The following is an 18,837-nucleotide window of genomic DNA, read 5'->3' on the forward strand; positions in this document are numbered from 1 at the left end:
CTCATGACATGACAGCTGGCTTCCTCCAGAGTTCGTGGCTTGAGAGGAAGAGTGCACCTGAGACAGAAGCTGCAGTCTTTTTTATAACCTAAGCTCAGCCGTGACATCTCATTGCTTCTGCCTTATCCTCTCCATTAGAAGCGAATCACTAAATCCAGCCCACAGGCAAGGAGAGGGGATTACACAACAGTGTAAATATCAGGAGGCAGGGATCACTGGGGTCCCTTAGAGGCCACCTACCACAAAATGTGGGCCCCACCCCAGATGTACCGAAATAGAGTTTGTATTGTAACAGACAAGAGCCGCAGGTGATTTGTATGCCGTTGTTAAGTTTAAGAAGCGCTAGTCTGGAGGGGAAGAGACCTCATTGGTACCTCTGCCGATAGAGCTGATGTCTTCCTTTTGCCCTCTTTCTTCTCAGGTCATGTAAACTTCACCATCAGCACTAATATTCTGGACTTAAATGAACTCTGTGGGGACCAGAAGGGGTTTGTTCCAGAAAAGGGCCAGAGTGACACACTCATCAAACCAGTTCTGGTCAAGGTGAGTTTTCTGCAGGCCTAGCTTCAGAGGTAGAGGCAGCAACCAAGCCAGGGATGTTCAGTGTGTGTCTAACCATGTCAGTTAGTCTCTTGCAGCAGTCTTACTCCAACTCCAATCAGGCAGCTCATCTTTATCCTTCCCTGACCCCCTTCTGCCCTTAACTACTTGCTTAACCCATACTAATGGTCTATGGAAGTACCTAATACAGTACCTGTTACTTTGTAGACACTCAATGAATGTTAGTTTCTCCTAAGAAAATCCCTAATGTCATCATTCACTGCTTCCTGTCATCATGAACCCCATTGTCAATCCTGTCTCTTAGAAGTTTCCTAAACTTATCCTTAGCTCTAGCCCAGAAAGAATTTTACTGAGAAACCCCTCCCTGGGTTGAAATGGAGTCCTTCTGAATGTCAAAGAGAAGCTCTGTTCTTTCTAGTTCTGAGTGAAGCCCTGGAGCGCAGGCAGGACCTCTTCTCCCCGTTTCCCTTCCCCTTCCTATTCCTTCAGTGCCACCTGCCCTGATACTCATCTGTGTTTTTTCACCCATCCTTGTCTCTCTCCGTGTCAGCCGGAAGGAGTCCTTGTGGAGAAGACACACAGCTCACTGTTGTGCCCCAAAGGTGGGTGAACACAGAGAGGGGTTGGTGTGAGAATTCCCTTAGCAACAGGAGATCTTCTTAGGCAAAAGGAGAAATATACAGGACAAGAAGAAATAGGAGAGTCTAGGGGTGCCATTCCCAATGGGGCCAAGTAGCTGAAGGGCAGGATGAAGAAGAGAAAATGTACAGCACAGTTACGTCTCTCGCTGGAATTTATTTTCAGCAAAGACCACTGTGAATAGGGTAAAAAAAATCTACCTCCAGCCCACGGAAAGCACTGGGTATAGAAAACCCTGGTTTACGGCAATTTTTTCTGTGGTTTGGGCGTGAGAACCCCCACTATTTCCACCTTTTATTGTTTTACCTTTTCTCTGCCCCTCATAGGAAAAGTGGCTTCAGAATCCATCTCCCTGGAGGTCCCTGTGGATGTTGTTCCTGATTCAGCCAAGGCTTATGTTTCTGTTCACGGTAAGCAACCAGAGATTCTCGGCTCAAAAAGGAAAAACGGGGCCAGAGGCTGCCAAGGTGCGGCATGGGTTGAGGCCTATGGCCCTACCTGGAGGAAGGTATGGTAGATTAGAAGTGATGAAGGAAGAAGAGCTTATTTTACAAAGTGGGCAAATACAGCCTGTGCAGTGCAGATGGGATTAGATAGACGTATACTCTGGTTAAAAACAGCAAAGAGTCTGGGCAGGAGGAAGTTAAAGCTCGTTGAAGCTTGATATGTATTTAGGTTTAGGTCTATAAATTGGGTGGAGGGGAGACGAAATGTTTGCAGGAACCATTTAAAAATGAGGACTTCATATATTTGAATACAGTTTTGGGAAGATTCAACCATATTTACATAGGACATGCCACTTCTTTAGGCAAGGAGGGGGAGCAAATAGAAAAACATGAGCCTGAAAGTTGTATCAAACTGGCTTAGGATCCCAGTTCTGCCGTTTAATAGCCAGGTGAACTTGGATAAGTTAATGAACAATTTCGGGGCTTCCCTGGTGGCGCAGTGGTTGAGAGTCCGCCTGCCGACGCAGGGGACACGGGTTCGTGCCCCGGTCCGGGAAGATCCCACATGCCACGGAGCGGCTGGGCCTGTGAGCCATGGCCGCTGAGCCTGCGCGTCCGGAGCCTGTGCTCTGCAACGGGAGAGGCCACGACAGTGAGAGGCCCGCGTACCGCAAAAAAAAAAAAACCCCAAAAAAACCCCCCCAAAATTTCGATCCTTCTTTTCCCTTCTGTAAGACAGTGATAATAACCTACCTTTCAGGATTGGTGTAAAGATTAGATATAATAAATTTCCCAGCACAATATCTTGCACATAGTAGAAGGCCTATACATGTTAGGTGCTTTCTGTACTCTAACCCCCTACCCACATCCCTTCCAGGTTAAAATGTCTCCGTTTTGGCTGTATTTGATTCATACCTCTGGTACAGCACTCACCTCACTGTATTATAGCTCACTGTCTGTCTTTCTTCCACACTGCACTGAGGGATCCTTGAGGACAAGGGCCATGTCTTTTTCATGTTTGTTTTTAGTACAGTTCCTGCAGTTGACTTTTAGTACATATTTGCACATTTGAATTGAACTCGATGACTAAAATGCAGATGTTCATGAGTCACTTATGTCAGGCTTACTGGCTTGTGAAGTAAATGGAGGGGTCCAGAGACATAACGTGGAAAAGCGTGTCAGGAGTGTGTGTGTGTTTGGGAGAGACTTGGTGATTTGGAGGGTGATGTATTTATATGCAGTGGAGGCACTTAGAGATTGAGACTAAGCGTTACAGGTTTTGTTACAAACCTCATCAGCTTCTTAAAAGCCACGAACACCCTCAGGTGGCCTACATACCTCTCTGTGAACTCCAGCACCTTGTACATACCCGATATTATATATGTTATACTTGCTTATAATAAATTAGCATTGCAATGTATTGTAATTGTTTGCCCCCCCGACTATGGGCTCTTCGAGGTGGAGACTGTTGCCCCCAAGGTCACAGAGTAGGGACTCACTAAATGATAGTGAATATGTGTTTGTTAAATGCATGATAATAACTCTTAAGGGTTCCTTCTTCTACCACCACCTTCCTTCCCTCTCCTTTTGGATCCCAGGGGACATCATGGGCACAGCCCTGAAGAACCTAGACAGTCTGGTGCAGATGCCAAAGGGCTGTGGGGAGCAGAACATGCTCTTGTTCGCTCCCATCATTTACGTCTTGCAGTACCTGCAGAAGACAGGGATGCTGACTGAGGACATCAAGTCTCGAGCAGTGGATTTCCTGAGGCTAGGTGAGTTGGTTCACTCTTTCTTCTTGGACACCTTGTCTAGCGCCTATGATCGGTGATAAGACTCAGGGAAGTTCAGCCCCTGAAGTGTCCCTCATCCTTGAAAGCCATGGGGGTGTTTTTTGAAGTTATCACTGTCATCTAAAACCACATCTGGCTTCCCAGGGTACCAGAGGGAGCTGATGTACAAACACAGGAACGGATCCTACAGTGCCTTTGGGGAGCAGGATGAAAATGGAAACACATGGTAATGTTGCCCAGTTCCCCATGAGTTCTGTACCCCAGAGCATAATTCCTGAACCCTCTGGAATTATTCCTCTACCTCTCCCCTTAACCCCATTCCTTCTTGCTTTCTATCCTCTACAACTTTAATACTGTTTATTTCAGCTTCATGTATGGTCAAGCCCCTTACTCTTCTCTCTGACCTTGTACCTCCCAGTTCTTGTCCCCATGAATGCCAATTAATGCCTCCCTTTTCCAAGCTTCCTATGGCATTATGTTTCCTCAACTCCCCTTCTGGAACCATTCAACAGAATAAACTGTAGAACTATTGCACCGTCCCCTGGAAATCCACCCTCATGCCACATTTCCCTCTTCACCCATACAGGCTGACAGCCTTTGTCACCAAATGCTTTGACCAGGCTCAGAGATTCATCTTCATTGATGACAGGAACGTCCAGGATGCTCTCAGGTGGATGGCGGGAAACCAACTCTCCAATGGCTGCTATGCCAACGTGGGAGAGCTCATTCACACAACTATGAAGGTGCGGACCTGCCCAGGGGCCCACAGCCCACTACTGTGTCTGGGAGGAACTTGTACCTCTGAGTGAGAAGAATCAAGAGAGCACCGGCCTGAGAGTCAGTTCTTCAGGTCTCAGGCCTGGCTCTGGGTGACCTTGGTCATTATTCTTAACCAGTCTGAGCATTCAGCTTCCACATCTGTAAAATGAGAATATGTACTAGAATATGGTTCTCAAAGTATGGTCCCCAGATCGGCAGCATCGACACCACCTGAGAACTTGTTTGAAATGCAAATTCCAGGAACTTCCCTGGTGGTCCAAGTGTTTAAGACTTCGCCTTCCAATGCAGCGGGTATGGGTTCTATCCCTGGTCCGGGACCTAAGATCCCACATGCCTTGCGGCTAAAAAAGCAAAACATAAAACAGAAGCAATATTGTAACAAATTCAATAAAGACTTTAAAAATCTTTTAAAAAAAAATCAAAAAAATCTTAAAAAAAAAGAAAAGAAAAGAAAAGAAATACAAATTCCAGCTCTCACCCCAGACCTACTCTGAGGAACTCTGGGAGACCCTGATACTTGCTAAAGTTTGAGAACCATTGGACTAGAAGATCTCTGAGCCTTTTACTACTTCCCTAAGTCTGAAGCAAAGCCATTTCCTCTGGTGGGGACTCCTAGACAGCCCAGTGTCTTTTGTAAGGGGTTTACTCTCTGGCAGGCACTAAGTACTCTATCGGAGATTCATATTTAATGTTTACAACAAATCAACGTGCTAAGCACTGGCATATCATTATAAATTCCATTTTACAGATGAAGAAACTAGGTGCAGGGGTTAAGTAAACTGCCTGAGGTGAATGCTAGTGGGCGGCAGGACTGTAATTTGAACCACAGCACTTGGATTCCAGGGGCACTGTTCCCGCCCATTCACTGCACTGCCTGACCTTTCCCAACACAGCAAGGTGTCGGGGTGCGGGCAGCTTGTTCAATTCAGAGCAGACCGAGTGAGAGAAAGACTGTACCAACTTTCCTAGAGGAATCATTATTGCTATTCCAGGACCTGGATTAAAAATCTTGAGCACTGGGACTTCCCTGGAGGTCCAGTGGTTAGGACTCTGCACTTCCACTGCAGGGACATGGGTTCAATCGCTGGTCTAGGAACTAAGATCCTGCATGTTGTGCGTTGCAGCCGAAAAAAAAAAAATTCAATTAAAAGAAAATCTTGAGCATTGAAAACAAAATCTCTATGTGATTCATTAGTGTTCTTTATGCAAGATCTTCCCAGTGTCCCCCATATGGGGGAGTAGTACAAGCTAGGACGTGACTAGAACAAGATCCTAGAGGTTTTTCTTCCTCCTGTCTTACCAGAGCCAGCCAGTCTCTCAAGAAACCCATCATTTATGTTGTCAAGCTTGGTGGTTCGGTCCTTATCGGGAGCTCCAGAGTTAAACCCACTGGGTTCAAATCCCAGTCCTTCAGCTTATTAGTTGTGTATTTTTTTAATATAAATTTATTTATTTTATTATTTTATTTCGTTGGCTGCGTTGGGTCTTCTTTGCTGTGCGCAGACTTTTCTCTAGTTGTGGCGAGCGGGGGCTACTCTTCGTTGTGGTGCACGGGCTTCTCACTGTGGTGGCTTCTCTTGTTGCGGAGCATGGGCTCTAGGCGCGCGGGCTTCAGTAGCTGTGGCTTGCGGGCTCTAGAGTGCAGGCTCAGTAGTTGTGGTACACGGGCTTAGTTGCTCTGCGACATGTGGGATCTTCCCGGACCAGGGCTCGAACCCTTGTCCCCTGCATTGGCAGGCGGATTCTTAACCACTGTGCCACCAGGGAAGCCCACAGTGTGTATTCTTGAACAAACTATTTAACCATTTTAAGTGTTGGTACTCTTATCTATAGAACAAAGATAGTAATTTAGATTACATATATTTTTTTAAAAATTGCTAATATCCTTCTGTGAAAGGCATTAATCAAGGAAGGGGTTACCTATTCTCCCCTGGAGAAGAAGCTGGGCTTTATGCCACTCGAGGGGAATGTCCATTTGGGGGAATCTCAGATTCAGTAAAAAATCTGAGAATAAGAGATTTTCTCCTTATCCCACCTCCTCACCCTCCCTTTTTTTAAACCTGTTATCCTTCCTAACACCTTATCTTGGGTTTCCTAAATACCCACTCAGAGCTGAAGACCTCATGTTACTTCTTGCAGGTTACCGTATAAGGCTGTGCAGTTATTGAAGTCCAGCCAGTTCTCCCCTCCACTGTGTGTCCTGGAGGCTTGGGGCTGCGGTCAGCCTGTGGAAAGGAGCGCTTTAAAAAAAAAAAAAAAAAAATTTATTTATTTGCCTGTGCCAGGTCTTAGTTACAGCACTCAGGATCTTTGTTGCCGCGTGCGGCATCTTTAGTTGAGGCATGAGGGATCCAGTTCCCTGATCAGGGATGGAACCCGGGTCCCCTGTGTTGGGAGCTCGGAGTCTTAACCACTGGACCACCAGGGAAGTCCCAGGAGTGCTTTTAAAAAAAAAAAAAAAAAATTCATCTGTTCAGAGGGGACACCTTTTTGCAATGTGCATGCAATTCTTCATGTGCTGGCTGCTGTCCTGACTTCTTATCTCCGTTTCCATCCAGGGTGGAGTTGATGACAAGGTCTCCTTGACTGCCTACATCACAGCTGCGTTGCTGGAGATGGGAAAGACCACAGATGTGAGTTCCTCTAGCTCCTCCCCTTGACACTCTCCTGATCATGCCTGTTTCTAGAGAAAGTCACCTATTTTTGTCCCTAGCCAGCCTTTTAAACTCAAAAGAGGATATGATTTCCTTATCATTGCCCCTTTTAAAAGGAATGCCTTATAAATTCAGTTCTTCATCTTCACTTTTTAGGACATGATGGTGAGTCAGGGTCTGCAGTGTCTCAAGGGTTCCGTCTTCACCACCCCCTACACACAGGCCCTACTAGCTTATACTTTCACTCTGGCTGGGGATATGAGGAGAAGAAACATTCTTCTTGAAAAGCTAGATCAACAGGCTATCATCTCAGGTATGTTGGCCATGTTAGGAATTTTTTGCTTTCTTGTTTTTATTTTATTTTATTTTATTTATTTATTTTTGGCCATGCTGTGTGGCTTGCGGGATTGAACCTGGGCCCACCGCAGTGAAAACGCTGAGCGCTAACCACTGGACCGCCAGGGAAATCCCAGGAGTGTTTTGAAATTGTGAAAATATGTGAAAAATTTCCCTAGTCTCCGTAGTCCCACATCTATTCAATTCTAGGATTCATTTTAGTAAAAGTTAAGTCGTAAAATCATTGTTAACAGTTTTGTGGGAAAGCCCCTGAAAGTCCTCAAAGGCATGTTATATTTTTAACGTGAAGAGAAAATAGATGGTAGAAGTTAGTCAGAAAACGTATTGGCATTGGAGAGCCGCCCTTTTGCAGGTATTTAACAATTCTTTGGTGTAAAATCATGGACTTTGGGCTTCCCTGGTGGCACAGTGGTTGAGAGTCCGCCTGCCGATGCAGGGGACACGGGTTCGTGCCCCGGTCCGGGAAGATCCCACATGCCGCGGAGCGGCTGGGTCCGTGAGCCATGGCCACTGAGCCTGCGCGTCCGGAGCCTGTGCTCCGCAACGGGAGAGGCCACAACAGCGAAAGGCCCGCGTACCGCAAAAAAAAAAAAAAAAAAAAAATCATGGAGTTTGATGGGGTACGACTTGAACTTGAAGATTTCTCAAGGTCCTTTTCAAACTTTTGGATGTATTTAGAATAATATTTGATATTCTGGGAATTCTCTGGCGGTCCAGGGGTTAGGACTCGGCGCTTTCATTGCTGAGGGCAGAGGTTCAATCTCCAGCCGGAGAACTAAGATCCCGCAAGTGACGTGGTGTGGCCAAAAAAAAAAAGTATTCAATATTCTAACAGATCTAGTAAATACATTATTAATGAATTTTATTTACCTAGCTGTTTATTTAAAATTATACTTCCAGGCAGAAATTTAATCTCAGCTTTCATTTATACGAATGTCATTGCCGAGTTGTCCTCTCATATGGGCTCTGGGTAGTTTTTTGGCCTGTGTATAAGCAACTCTAGTCGTGGAATGGGGATCTCAGACAGTGGGTGGAGTTATATCTGCTCAGGTGTATATTAGTTTAATGTGATTAACTCTTCTCCATTACCTTGCATTGCAGGCTCACGTTTTCTTTTGTTCTTCCACTTAGATGGCCTCCTGTGGGCTATGTATTTATTATCTCTAACCTTATATTTAGTTAGACTTCTAGCCTTCCACTCTTCTCATTTCTACTTGCTGTGCTTTGTCTTCAAGTTACCTGCCATTGTGGCTGTCATAGAGTCGGGATTTGGTCTCTTATTTGCTCGCCCTCATTAGCATTTCTTCTATGGTTTCTCAGAGTTCTTATGCATATTCTGCCATTTTTATTCTTCTTAAAATGTTAGACCTTGGATTAAGGAAAATAAATGCTGAAAATTAATAAAATTTTGTAAGCCAAAAAAAAAAGACCCCAAACACATAAAATTCTTAAAAGAAGTTTCTACTTACCTATCTCCATTAACATAAGAATTTATAAATTAACAAGGGAGGTTTTGATATTATTGCTGGAGGCATTCATTGATGCTCCCAGCTTTACCCTGGGGAATTATGTGTGGGTGTACACACACACACACACACACACACACACACACATCCTTGCATATACATTGTGGCCAATAAATCAGAAGATTTGAGAAATATTTTTTTCTAACTCACGATTAATTTTTGGTTGGTACTTTCTCTGATTTAAGGTGTAGCATTTACAAAGTGAATATAGGAAAGTCATTTCCTTCTAAGACTTTCCTAATTATGTGTTTTCCTCCGTAGGAAAGTCCTTACACTGGAGCCACAAACCTCCTCCATCATCAGATGCCGGCCCTTGGTCTGAGCCTGAGGCTGTAGATGTGGAACTTACGGCATATGTATTGTTGGCCTGGCTTAGCAAAGCTGACTTGACTCAAGATGAGATAAACAAGGCCGCTAGCATAGTGGCTTGGTTGATCAAGCAGCAAAATGCGTATGGAGGGTTCTCTTCCACTCAGGTAAGTAGCCTGCTCTCCTGCCACTTATCAGGTAGGATTAGATCCCCTGTGGAGAGAGAGGAAAAACTATCGCCCTTGCCCTGTAGGTCCAGAGACTAATCATTCTATAGAAAGGGAGAAAATCATGTGAAAAATATACAGAAGGGTTCATAAAATTAGGTCATTTGAGCACATAAATAGTACTATATGCATTTAAGTCTCTTTCTTTGTAGAATATGAAACATCATGAGATCTATGTTCTACATGAAGAGAGGACATGTATTACATAGTCACAAATTAGAAAGCCAATTATGGGGTCTGTAAGCATAAGAGCAAGATTTTACGGGTATACCTCCTATTTCAGGTATTGGAAATCTGGTAAGATATAGTCTTTAAAAAGTTTACAATCTAGAAAGAAAGCTAGGAAAAGTTGTATATATTACATAGCAGGATCTGGTTACAGAACAAAGATACAAAAGGTACAAAATATTGAATTTCAAGAGGGAGAGAGACCTCATATCAGCTTGAGGGATAAGAAAAGTCTTCACAGGGGAATGGCATTTGAGGGAGATCTAAAGGGACATGTAAAAATTTTAGGCAACTATTGAAAGGAAGGGGGAAGAGTCTGAGTAGAGACACCCATTTGCAAAACCGTAGAATGGCTGTTGGGAAAACTGGTTTAGCTGAAGCATAAAGGGACTTAGTTGAAAAGGTAGGGTAGCTTCATATTATGAAGGGCCTTGCATGTCAGACTCAGATTCTGCCTAATTCTGAGGAGCCATTAATTTTTTTAAACTTTGTTTCAGAAAGATTAATTTGTCCCTTGGATATGGGATGATTTAGAGGAGAGAGACACTGGATTTGAAGAGATCGCGAGACTATTTCATTTGTCTAGTTTAGGGGTAAAGAGAAATTGAATTGGTGGGGTGGCAGTAGGGAAAAAAAGAGGTGGAATTGTATGATAAATTCAAATAATGTCATAAAAATCATCTTTGATGATCACAAAGAGAATAGCCATTAATTCATTTGTTCTGTAAATAGTATTAAATCCCTACTCTTTCCACGTCACTGATGATACAGAGGTAAACAAGAAAACACATTTTTTGTTCTCATAGCGATTATAGTATGACTTGTTGAAATTAGGGCCAGTTTCACTGAGGATGTAACGTGTAAAGTAGACCTGGAAGAATGAACAGATTTTAATAGATGGAGTGTCTGGTGTAGATGTTAATAGATGATGTTAAGACCTTGCATATGGTAATGACTTAATTGGAATTTTAAAAAGTTATATGGTACTATGTTTCCTTATTTCAGGGAAATTCTTGGCCAAAGATCAGGAAGGATTTCCTTCTTCTTGCTGAGCCCTAAATAATTATATAATTTTAGAAAGCAGAGGATGGAATGTTTAGAATTCTCAGTGACAGATATATGCCAGAGTTGCTTTTCAATAAAATCCTTGGCTATTACAAGAAGTCACATATCACCCACTTTGGTTTTTAGGTGATGGCGAGGTCCCATTCCTTGAATTGTCTCCACATGTCCAAGGAATAAAGCCCTCCTGGGCTCCAGGTCACAGAGCATAGACAAAAAGTTGTTTGTAGAGGGCCAAGCTGCACAGATATAACTTGTTCACAGCTTCCCCTGGGTTGATACCTGTCTTCCTATCTTTATATGACAGTGTGATGTCTAAATATGACGGTTCTTTTTTGTTTGGGATAGGGAGAAGTGGGGTTCCTTTATTCTGCAGTAGGTATTTGACAAAGTTTCGAGCATACAGAAATTCTCATAACACAGAGTGAGATATGACAGTTTTGCAGAATATCTCATTCTTTTTTTCTTTCCTCCAGTTGTAATTTATATAAATCATGTTTTCAGAAAGGAAAGGCTCACACTTTTTACGTGATGCCATGCTCTCTTAGAAACAGTTTATCTGTCTTATTCCCAGATGAAGAAAAGATTGTCACATGTCATAATGGCTAAGAAGCTTTGTCCTTCAAGGATGGGTTTTCCAAGGATCCCCTGGTACCCTGTGCCACAGAAGATCATTATGCAATTAAATAACTTTGAAGAGCATGCAATTTTTAGGGTTATCAAGTTACTGCTGTTTCTTCCCCAAATAAAGAAATTGCAAAATATATATTGAACAGTGATCCACTCACTTCTGTTTTTCTTTAGTTTTTTTTTTACCAATTAAAAAAAAATTGGAGTATAGTTGCTTTACAGTGTTGCATTAGTTTCTGCTGTACAGCAAAGTGAATCAGTTATACGTATAGATATGTATACTCTTTTTTGGATTTCCTTCGATCCACTTACTTCTAACAGTAGCCAGTTCTGAAGCTAGGTTTCATTGCTGAATATAAATATATGAAATTAGCCTAACGACCCATGAATGTTCAAGAATGACTTGATGGTGATTTTCTATGCAGGTAAGATATTATGATTTCTATGTCAGCTTCCCCAGCATTGGTGAATGTGGTTCTTAGATACTTAGAGGAGGTATCATCCAAGCTAGCGAACAACAATCAGGTGTGTAGGTTACAGGGCTGTTGGAGGTTAGTTCCAATGGCCCACAAAACAGTAAGCATATGCCTGATGCCTGATTGTTTTCCTCAGGATACTGTAGTTGCTCTCCAAGCTCTTGCCAAGTATGCCACTACTGTCTATGCGCCATCTGAGGAAGTCAACCTGGCTGTAAAATCCGCTCAGAATTTCCAGCACACTTTCAACGTTCAAGCTGCCAACCGGTTGGTGTTTCAGCAGGAGACTCTGCCCGATATCCCCGGGGTGTACACCTTGGAGGCCTCAGGCCGGGGCTGTGTCTTTGTGCAGGTAAGCAGGGCTCCAGGAGGACTAGTGTGCGTTGGGAAGGAGAGTCTGAGGGCATCTCTGCCTCTAGTAGAACCTTCTCTCATCTACCTTACTTGCAAGGAAAGTCGTTCGAACCGTACCCTCTTTTTATTTTTTATTTCTTTTTTATTGGAGTAAAGTTGCTTTACAATGTTGTGTTACTTTCTGCTGTACGGGAAAGTGAATCAGCCACATGTATACATCTATCCCCTCTTCTTTGGATTTCCATCCCATTTAGGTCATCACAGAGCACTGAGTAGTGTTTTCTGTGCTGTACAGTCGGTTCTCATTAGTTATCTATCAAACAGAACAAGCTTTAAAATCCTTCCCAACTCTGATCTGGTTATCTGTTTCCTCCAACTAGACGGTGCTGAGATATAATATTCTCCCTCCTAAAAGTGTGGAGACCTTTAATCTTAGTGTGGAAATAGGGAAAGCTCGGTGTGAGCAACATACTTCACCTCGATCCTTGGCTCTGAACATCCATACCAGGTGAGGACAGCGGAGGTGAGGTGGGGGGCACCTAGACCATGGAAGCTGAGCTGGAGAGAGAGAGAGAGAGAGAGAGAGAGAGAGAGAGAGAGAGAGAGAGTGTGTGTGTGTGTGTGTGTGTGGCAGATGCACAGTGTGCCGAGAGGGAAGATAATGGACTCACACAGATTTGCTTCTTTCTGCCCTCAGTTATGTGGGGAGTCGCAGCTCTTCCAATATGGTTATTGTGGAAGTAAAGATGCTTTCCGGGTTCAGTCCAATGGAAGGCACCCATCAGTTAGTAAGTTGCTTCTGTTTTCTATCTCTGAGGGGGGGCTTATTATTATAGCTTTTAATTATCATTGAAAAGCTGGTGAAATGGGCATCATGGTTTATACATACAACTCATGATTTTATTATCTAAATGGGCTACAAAGGTGCACCGGATATATGATATGGAACCTGTTACAGTCTTGGTTCCTTTTTCTTACCTTTTCCACAGTATATGTTGTTTCTGCAACCATGGCAGAGCTTTGGAAGATTACTCTAGGGGATAGGGAAGGCTCTGGCTCTCAGTCTCCTTTTTTTTTCTCCTTTCTTATTCAGCTTCTCCAGCAACAACTGGTGAAGAAGGTTGAATCTGGAGCTGACACACTCAACATCTACTTGGAACAGGTAGGGATTAGGAACTGAACCAAAGAACTTGATCGCTTACGTGTCTTTTCAACTTCCCTTCTAATGTACATGTACTAGTGTCACATACACGAAGACGAGGAACCTGGGAGAGGGAGTTCACAACCACAAGATGAACTCTACTGGTGTACCGTAGAATACCCCTTTGCATCTCCAGGACAGCACTATCTAACAGATACAAAATGGGAGCCATCTGTGTTATTTAAAAATTTCTAGTAGCCACATTAAAAAAATTAAAGAGAAACAGATAAAATTAATTTAACTATATATTTTATTCAATTTTATATACCCAAAATGTTTTTTTATTTCACCATGTAATTAATATACAAAAGTGTGAATGAGGTATCTACATTTTTTCTTTTTTCTTGCTACATCTTTGAAATCCAGTACGTGTTTTACACTGACAGCGCATCTCACTTCTGACTGGCCACATTTCAACGGCTTAATATCCACATCCAACATGACAGCTCTGGAGAATAACAGAGTGGTTAATAGCTGAGGCTCTGATGCCAGAGTGCTTGGGTTAAAATCCTGCTTCTAACATTGGCTGCAATTGTTGAATGATTGTTTCCTCATCTGTAGAATGAGGGTGGGTAGTGGTAAAAATAGTTACCTATCTCACAGAGTGGTTGAAAGAATTAAGTGATTTAAGACATGAAAAAATATTTGGAATTGTACCTGGTATGGAGTAAACCCTCAGTAAACATTAGCAATTATTATTATTATTTTATAATGTAATGTTAATGTTAATTAATTTTCATTAGACATTGTATGTAACTTTTCATTTCAACCAAATAAGGAGTTCTCAAGGACTAGTAGTATTCTAAAAACTGTTACGATGCTTATTTCATCATACTCTATTTAGCACAAGGAAGAAAGGTAGCATTATTATATAACTGACAGACAAGACTATCTCCAATTAAAATTTACTGTTGTTAGTAATGTTTTCTGCTCCCACACCAACTAATTCATCTAACTGTGGTTTTCTTATCTGCCAGGGGGTGGTTCTTTAGGATAAGTCCTGTATAGTTTCTTTTGAGACAACTCTGGTTAGTGTATCAGGAAAACCCCTGAAATCATGATATTGTAGTTGTTTAAACATTTTGCAAAGTTTATGATGCTTTCATACACACCTTCTTTGAGTCTCACACGGCACCCCTCGTTCTATGTAAGGAGGCTGAGGCTGAATTTATAGAGTGAGTGTGCTTGTCAAGTCATCCTGTTTGTCAGTGTCCAGAGTAGCATCTGGGGATTCTAATTTCCATGGCACCATTCCTGAGACTGCAATGGCAGGCCGGTCAGTGTATCCAGCCAGCTTTGTCAGCTTCTAATCTGAGACGTCAAGTCTAATGGTCTAAAAGCCAATCGTCATGATTATATCTGTGATTATTTCCTTTTTCTATGTATCTTCTCCCCTTTTCTCTTGACCAGCATCACCAGAGGACAATCTGATTCACATTTAACAAGTTATTCTTGGTTTTATTCCTCTTCTCTGTTGTTTTTTTGTTATTTGCTTGCTTGGTTTGGGGGGTCTGTTTCCTTAATTTCTTCATTATTTCTTTTCTTTATTTTGGGCTGAAGGGAAGGGGAAAGGACATTTTTTGCTATTCTTTGTCTAACTTCTTAAGTTGAATGCCGATTTGTTTATTTTTAGTCTTTCTTATTTTCTGATGAATATGAACTATAAATTTCCCTCTAAGTATACTCTGTCTTTGTCCCACAATTTTTGACAAGCATTGTTTTTATTACCATTTAATTCTATATCTTAATTTTTGGGGAAATTCATGGGATATTTAAAGCCATCTTTTTGTTACTAATTTCTAATTGTATTGCATTATGGTCTGAGATCATGATAGTGAGCCTCTGAAATGCATGGAAGTTTCTTTTGTGACCTAATATATGGTCTTTATTGGAAATGTTCATTGTGTGCTCCAAAAGAAGGTCCAACCCCTTTCTCTTGATCTAGATAGAGATCTGAAAGTCCAAGACGATTACTTCTGTTGTTCATGTCTTTTTTTATCTCTGCTTATTTTCCTGCTCAATCTATCAGTTTTGGAAAAGGGCTTGTTAAAATTTCTAATTACCATTATTGATTTGTCCTTTACCCATTTATCTATGCAATTCTGTCAGTTGTTTCTTGATATATTTTTCAACTATATAATTAGGTATGTATATATTATGAACATATCTTTTTCAGTTTTCCTTTTATTAGTATACACTGTGCTTCTTTTACACTAATTATATATGTGTGTGTGTGTGTGTATATATATATATAGATTTAGATTTAGATTTCTACGTACACAGGCACTTTTTTTTTTTTTTTTTGCCTTAGATTCTATCTGGTCAGATATTAAGGCTGCTGTCCCAGCTTTCTTTTGGTTTATATTAGTCATTTACTTTAAATCTTTATGGTAACTAAATGACCAACGAGAACAGTGGTTCCAAAGATTTTATTCCAGGACCCCTCTCTACTCTTAAATGACCTCAAAGAGCTTGTGGTGATGTGGGTTACATCTATTGACATTTAACTTATTAGAAATTAAAACTGAGAAAAATATTAAAATATTTATTGTCACTTAAAAACAACAAAAATAAACTCACTGCATTTTAATATAACATTTTGTGAAAAATGTATTTCTCAAAACAAACAAAATGAGAATAGCAGATTGTTTTATGTTTTTGCTTTAATATTTAGCTTAATCAAAGAGAGTAAAATTTTCCCATCTGCTTCTGCATTCAATCTGTTGCAATATCACACATCAGGTAGCCCCCTTACACTAGTACAGTGAAAGAGAATGAGAATGAAAAAGGCAAATAATGTCTTAGTATTATTCCAAAAAGAACTCTGATCTCACAGTCTGCCACATACAGTCTTAAGGATCCCTGAGAGTTCCTGGACCATGCTTTTAGAAGCACTATACCTAAAGAAATCTCTTTGGAAATATCTTCCAATTAGGTGTTTCTAACTTCCTATCTAAATTTACAACGTAGGGGCTTCCCTGGCGGTCCAGTGGTTAGGACTCCACTGCTCCACTGCAGGGGTCACAGGTTTGATCCCTGGTTGGGAAACTAAGATCCTGCAAGCCACACTGTGCAGCAAAAATAAAATAAAAGTAAATAAATACATAAATTTACAGCATAAATCTTATTTTCTTTTTATATTAGATTAATCTATGCAGTTGTTTTGAACTCTCCATTTATTCACTTACTCAACAAATATTTATTGAGCCACCAATGTATGCCAGATACTCTTCGATGTGATAGAGATGCAGCAGTAAAAACAGTAGACATGACCCCTGCCCTCATGGATTTGATATTCTAATGGAGAGACAAGCAATATGCAAATTTTAAAAGTACATATATATGTGCACACACACACACATATTCAGGAATAATTTTAGTAGTAATCAGTACTACGCAGGAGTGTGGTGGAGGTAGGCCAGGATGTGATTGTTTTAAAGTAACAATCAGGGGACTTCCCTGGCGGCCCAGTGGTTAAGACTCCGCCTTCCAGTGCAGGGGGTGCGGGTTCCATCCCTGGTCGGGGGAGCTAAGATCCAACATGCCGCGGCCAAAAAACCAAAACAGAAATAAACCCAGAAGCAATATTGTAACAAATTCAATAAAGACTTTAAAACTGGTCCACGTCAAAAAAATCTTAAAAACATAAATAGATAAAGTAAGGTGGTCAGGAAAGGCCTCTCTGAGGAGACGTCATTTGATCAGAGACCTGAATGAAGAGAGAAAGGCGATCGGGAGCATACAGGTGTTGGAGTGAAGTGGAAGCCTCCGTTCCTTTGGCCACTTCACTTAATTCAGTGGAGGAGCCATGGGTTAGGGTAGACCAAGAACAGACCCATTTTGCAGAAGGACCAGGAAGCGGTAAGATGCTAAGAAGAAAAAGCCAGGAAGCCAGCAGGAGGCAATATTAGGAGTGGCATAGAGCAGAGGTAGAAGGGCTTCAGAAAATCTGTGTGATGACAGCAAGAGCCTTTTAACCTCCACCTGACAGAGATGTTATTTTCACTTTTGTTTTAATGTGATGTTTGTCTGTCTTCCCCACAGCTTAGTAAGGAGTCTCAGACCTATACCTTCACCATCAGCCAAAGCCTGTTGGTCACCAACCTCAAACCAGCAACCATCAAAGTCTATGACTACTACCTACCAGGTGATGGCCAAGATTTATCTGCATCTTGCAACATACTTCTACTTCATTCTTCATGATATCTTCCTTAATTTTACAGATACTCCTTTCCAAGCCAAGTGCACATAATTACATTATCTGATCTCCTAAAGCATTTTAATTCAATTATATGCCACTTAAAAATGTCTTCTGCACTAGACATATTTTGTACAACGTGGTCCATAGACTGAAAGAACGATGTTCTCTAAAGACTAACTATTTTTAATATTTTTGCTGCAATGACTAATTTACTACAAGTGTGCAAATATTAGTCATTGGAAACTTGCTGTAATTCTGAATGTGCTCATAACCTGTAGAAATCTTTTGAAGAGGGTTAAAGCAGTAACTTTTATGTAGTATTTTCTCTCTGAAGGTATTAGGCCTGCAATATAATATATGTCATTTAATTTTACAGATGAACAGGCAACAATTCAATATTCTGATCCCTGTGAATGAGGTAAGCCCAGAAGAAAGAAGGCTGGGCTTTTGGGGTAGGGTGGCAGTAGTCAGAAGTTAAGGAGACGTTCTTCTGAGTTAAGGGTATTATCTTTTGGAAGCGTATTTTTGATAAAGTGGACTTTCCTTTTTTGTCCTGAACTCTTTTATTAAAAAAAAACTGAGGTATAGTTGTTGTACAATATGTCCTAAACTCTTGAAGAGAGAGAATAATCATCTCCATAGTTCACATCAGAAAAAGTTAATAGTGGCATTTGTGTGAGGGGTTCTATGTGATTTTTAAAAACAGTATTTTCTTTTTTTGGCTGAAAATTTTCCTAATTATTACATTATATATCTTTTTATATAAAAATACTAAGACAAACGTAAAGATTACCTGATTCTACTTCCCTTAGATAACACTCTAATAATCCCATCGTGTGTTTTGTGAGATTTTTTTTTTTTCTAGTCAGGAAAAAACTCCTCTATGATTGTGAAGACTTTCTGTGTATCATGATGTCTTCTGTCTTTGTTTTTTCCCTCCAGGGTAGAAGATGGAAAGAGACTAAACGAATTCTCCACGACATTACTGGACAGCATTCTTCCATCTCTTGAAGCAGAACCCGTTCAATCAAACAATTTGGTTTCTCTTGTTAAAAAACAAAATGCAGGGCTTCCCTGGTGGCGCAGTGGTTGAGAGTCCGCCTGCCGATGCAGGGGACGCGGGTTCGTGCCCCGGTCCAGGAAGATCCCATATGCCGCGGAGCGGCTGGGCCCATGAGCCATGGCCGCTGAGCCTGCGCGTCCGGAGCCTGTGCTCCGCAACGGGAGAGGCCACAACAGTGAGAGGCCCACGTATTGAAAAAAAAAAAACAACAAAAAAAAAAACAAAATGCAGGACTTCCCCGGCAGTCCAGTGGGTAAGACTCCGCGCTTCCACTGCAGGGTGTGTGTGTTCAATCCCTGGTCAGGGGACTAAGATCCCACATGCTACGTG

General features: G+C 41.5%; 1 protein-coding gene across 1 annotated transcript in view; it reads left to right on the forward strand.

Annotated features, from left to right (window-relative positions):
* Positions 1 to 18,539, forward strand: part of A2ML1 (alpha-2-macroglobulin like 1) — a 42,057-nt gene extending 23,518 nt beyond the window's left edge. The window contains exons 21-36 of the mRNA XM_029204558.1: positions 422 to 543; positions 1,112 to 1,163; positions 1,527 to 1,610; positions 3,245 to 3,421; positions 3,584 to 3,665; positions 4,026 to 4,182; positions 6,778 to 6,852; positions 7,030 to 7,186; positions 9,018 to 9,232; positions 11,825 to 12,040; positions 12,423 to 12,550; positions 12,740 to 12,830; positions 13,136 to 13,204; positions 17,288 to 17,390; positions 17,821 to 17,862; positions 18,387 to 18,539. Coding sequence (XP_029060391.1) covers positions 422 to 543; positions 1,112 to 1,163; positions 1,527 to 1,610; positions 3,245 to 3,421; positions 3,584 to 3,665; positions 4,026 to 4,182; positions 6,778 to 6,852; positions 7,030 to 7,186; positions 9,018 to 9,232; positions 11,825 to 12,040; positions 12,423 to 12,550; positions 12,740 to 12,830; positions 13,136 to 13,204; positions 17,288 to 17,390; positions 17,821 to 17,861 — 1,769 coding nt within the window. The 3' untranslated portion in view covers position 17,862; positions 18,387 to 18,539. The remainder of the gene's footprint in view (positions 1 to 421; positions 544 to 1,111; positions 1,164 to 1,526; positions 1,611 to 3,244; positions 3,422 to 3,583; positions 3,666 to 4,025; positions 4,183 to 6,777; positions 6,853 to 7,029; positions 7,187 to 9,017; positions 9,233 to 11,824; positions 12,041 to 12,422; positions 12,551 to 12,739; positions 12,831 to 13,135; positions 13,205 to 17,287; positions 17,391 to 17,820; positions 17,863 to 18,386) is intronic.
* The last annotated feature ends 298 nt before the right edge of the window (positions 18,540 to 18,837 follow it).

Source organism: Monodon monoceros, unplaced genomic scaffold (genome assembly GCF_005190385.1).
Source record: "Monodon monoceros isolate NGI ecotype Baffin Bay Population unplaced genomic scaffold, NGI_Narwhal_1 Super_Scaffold_6, whole genome shotgun sequence".
NCBI lineage: Eukaryota > Metazoa > Chordata > Mammalia > Artiodactyla > Monodontidae > Monodon > Monodon monoceros.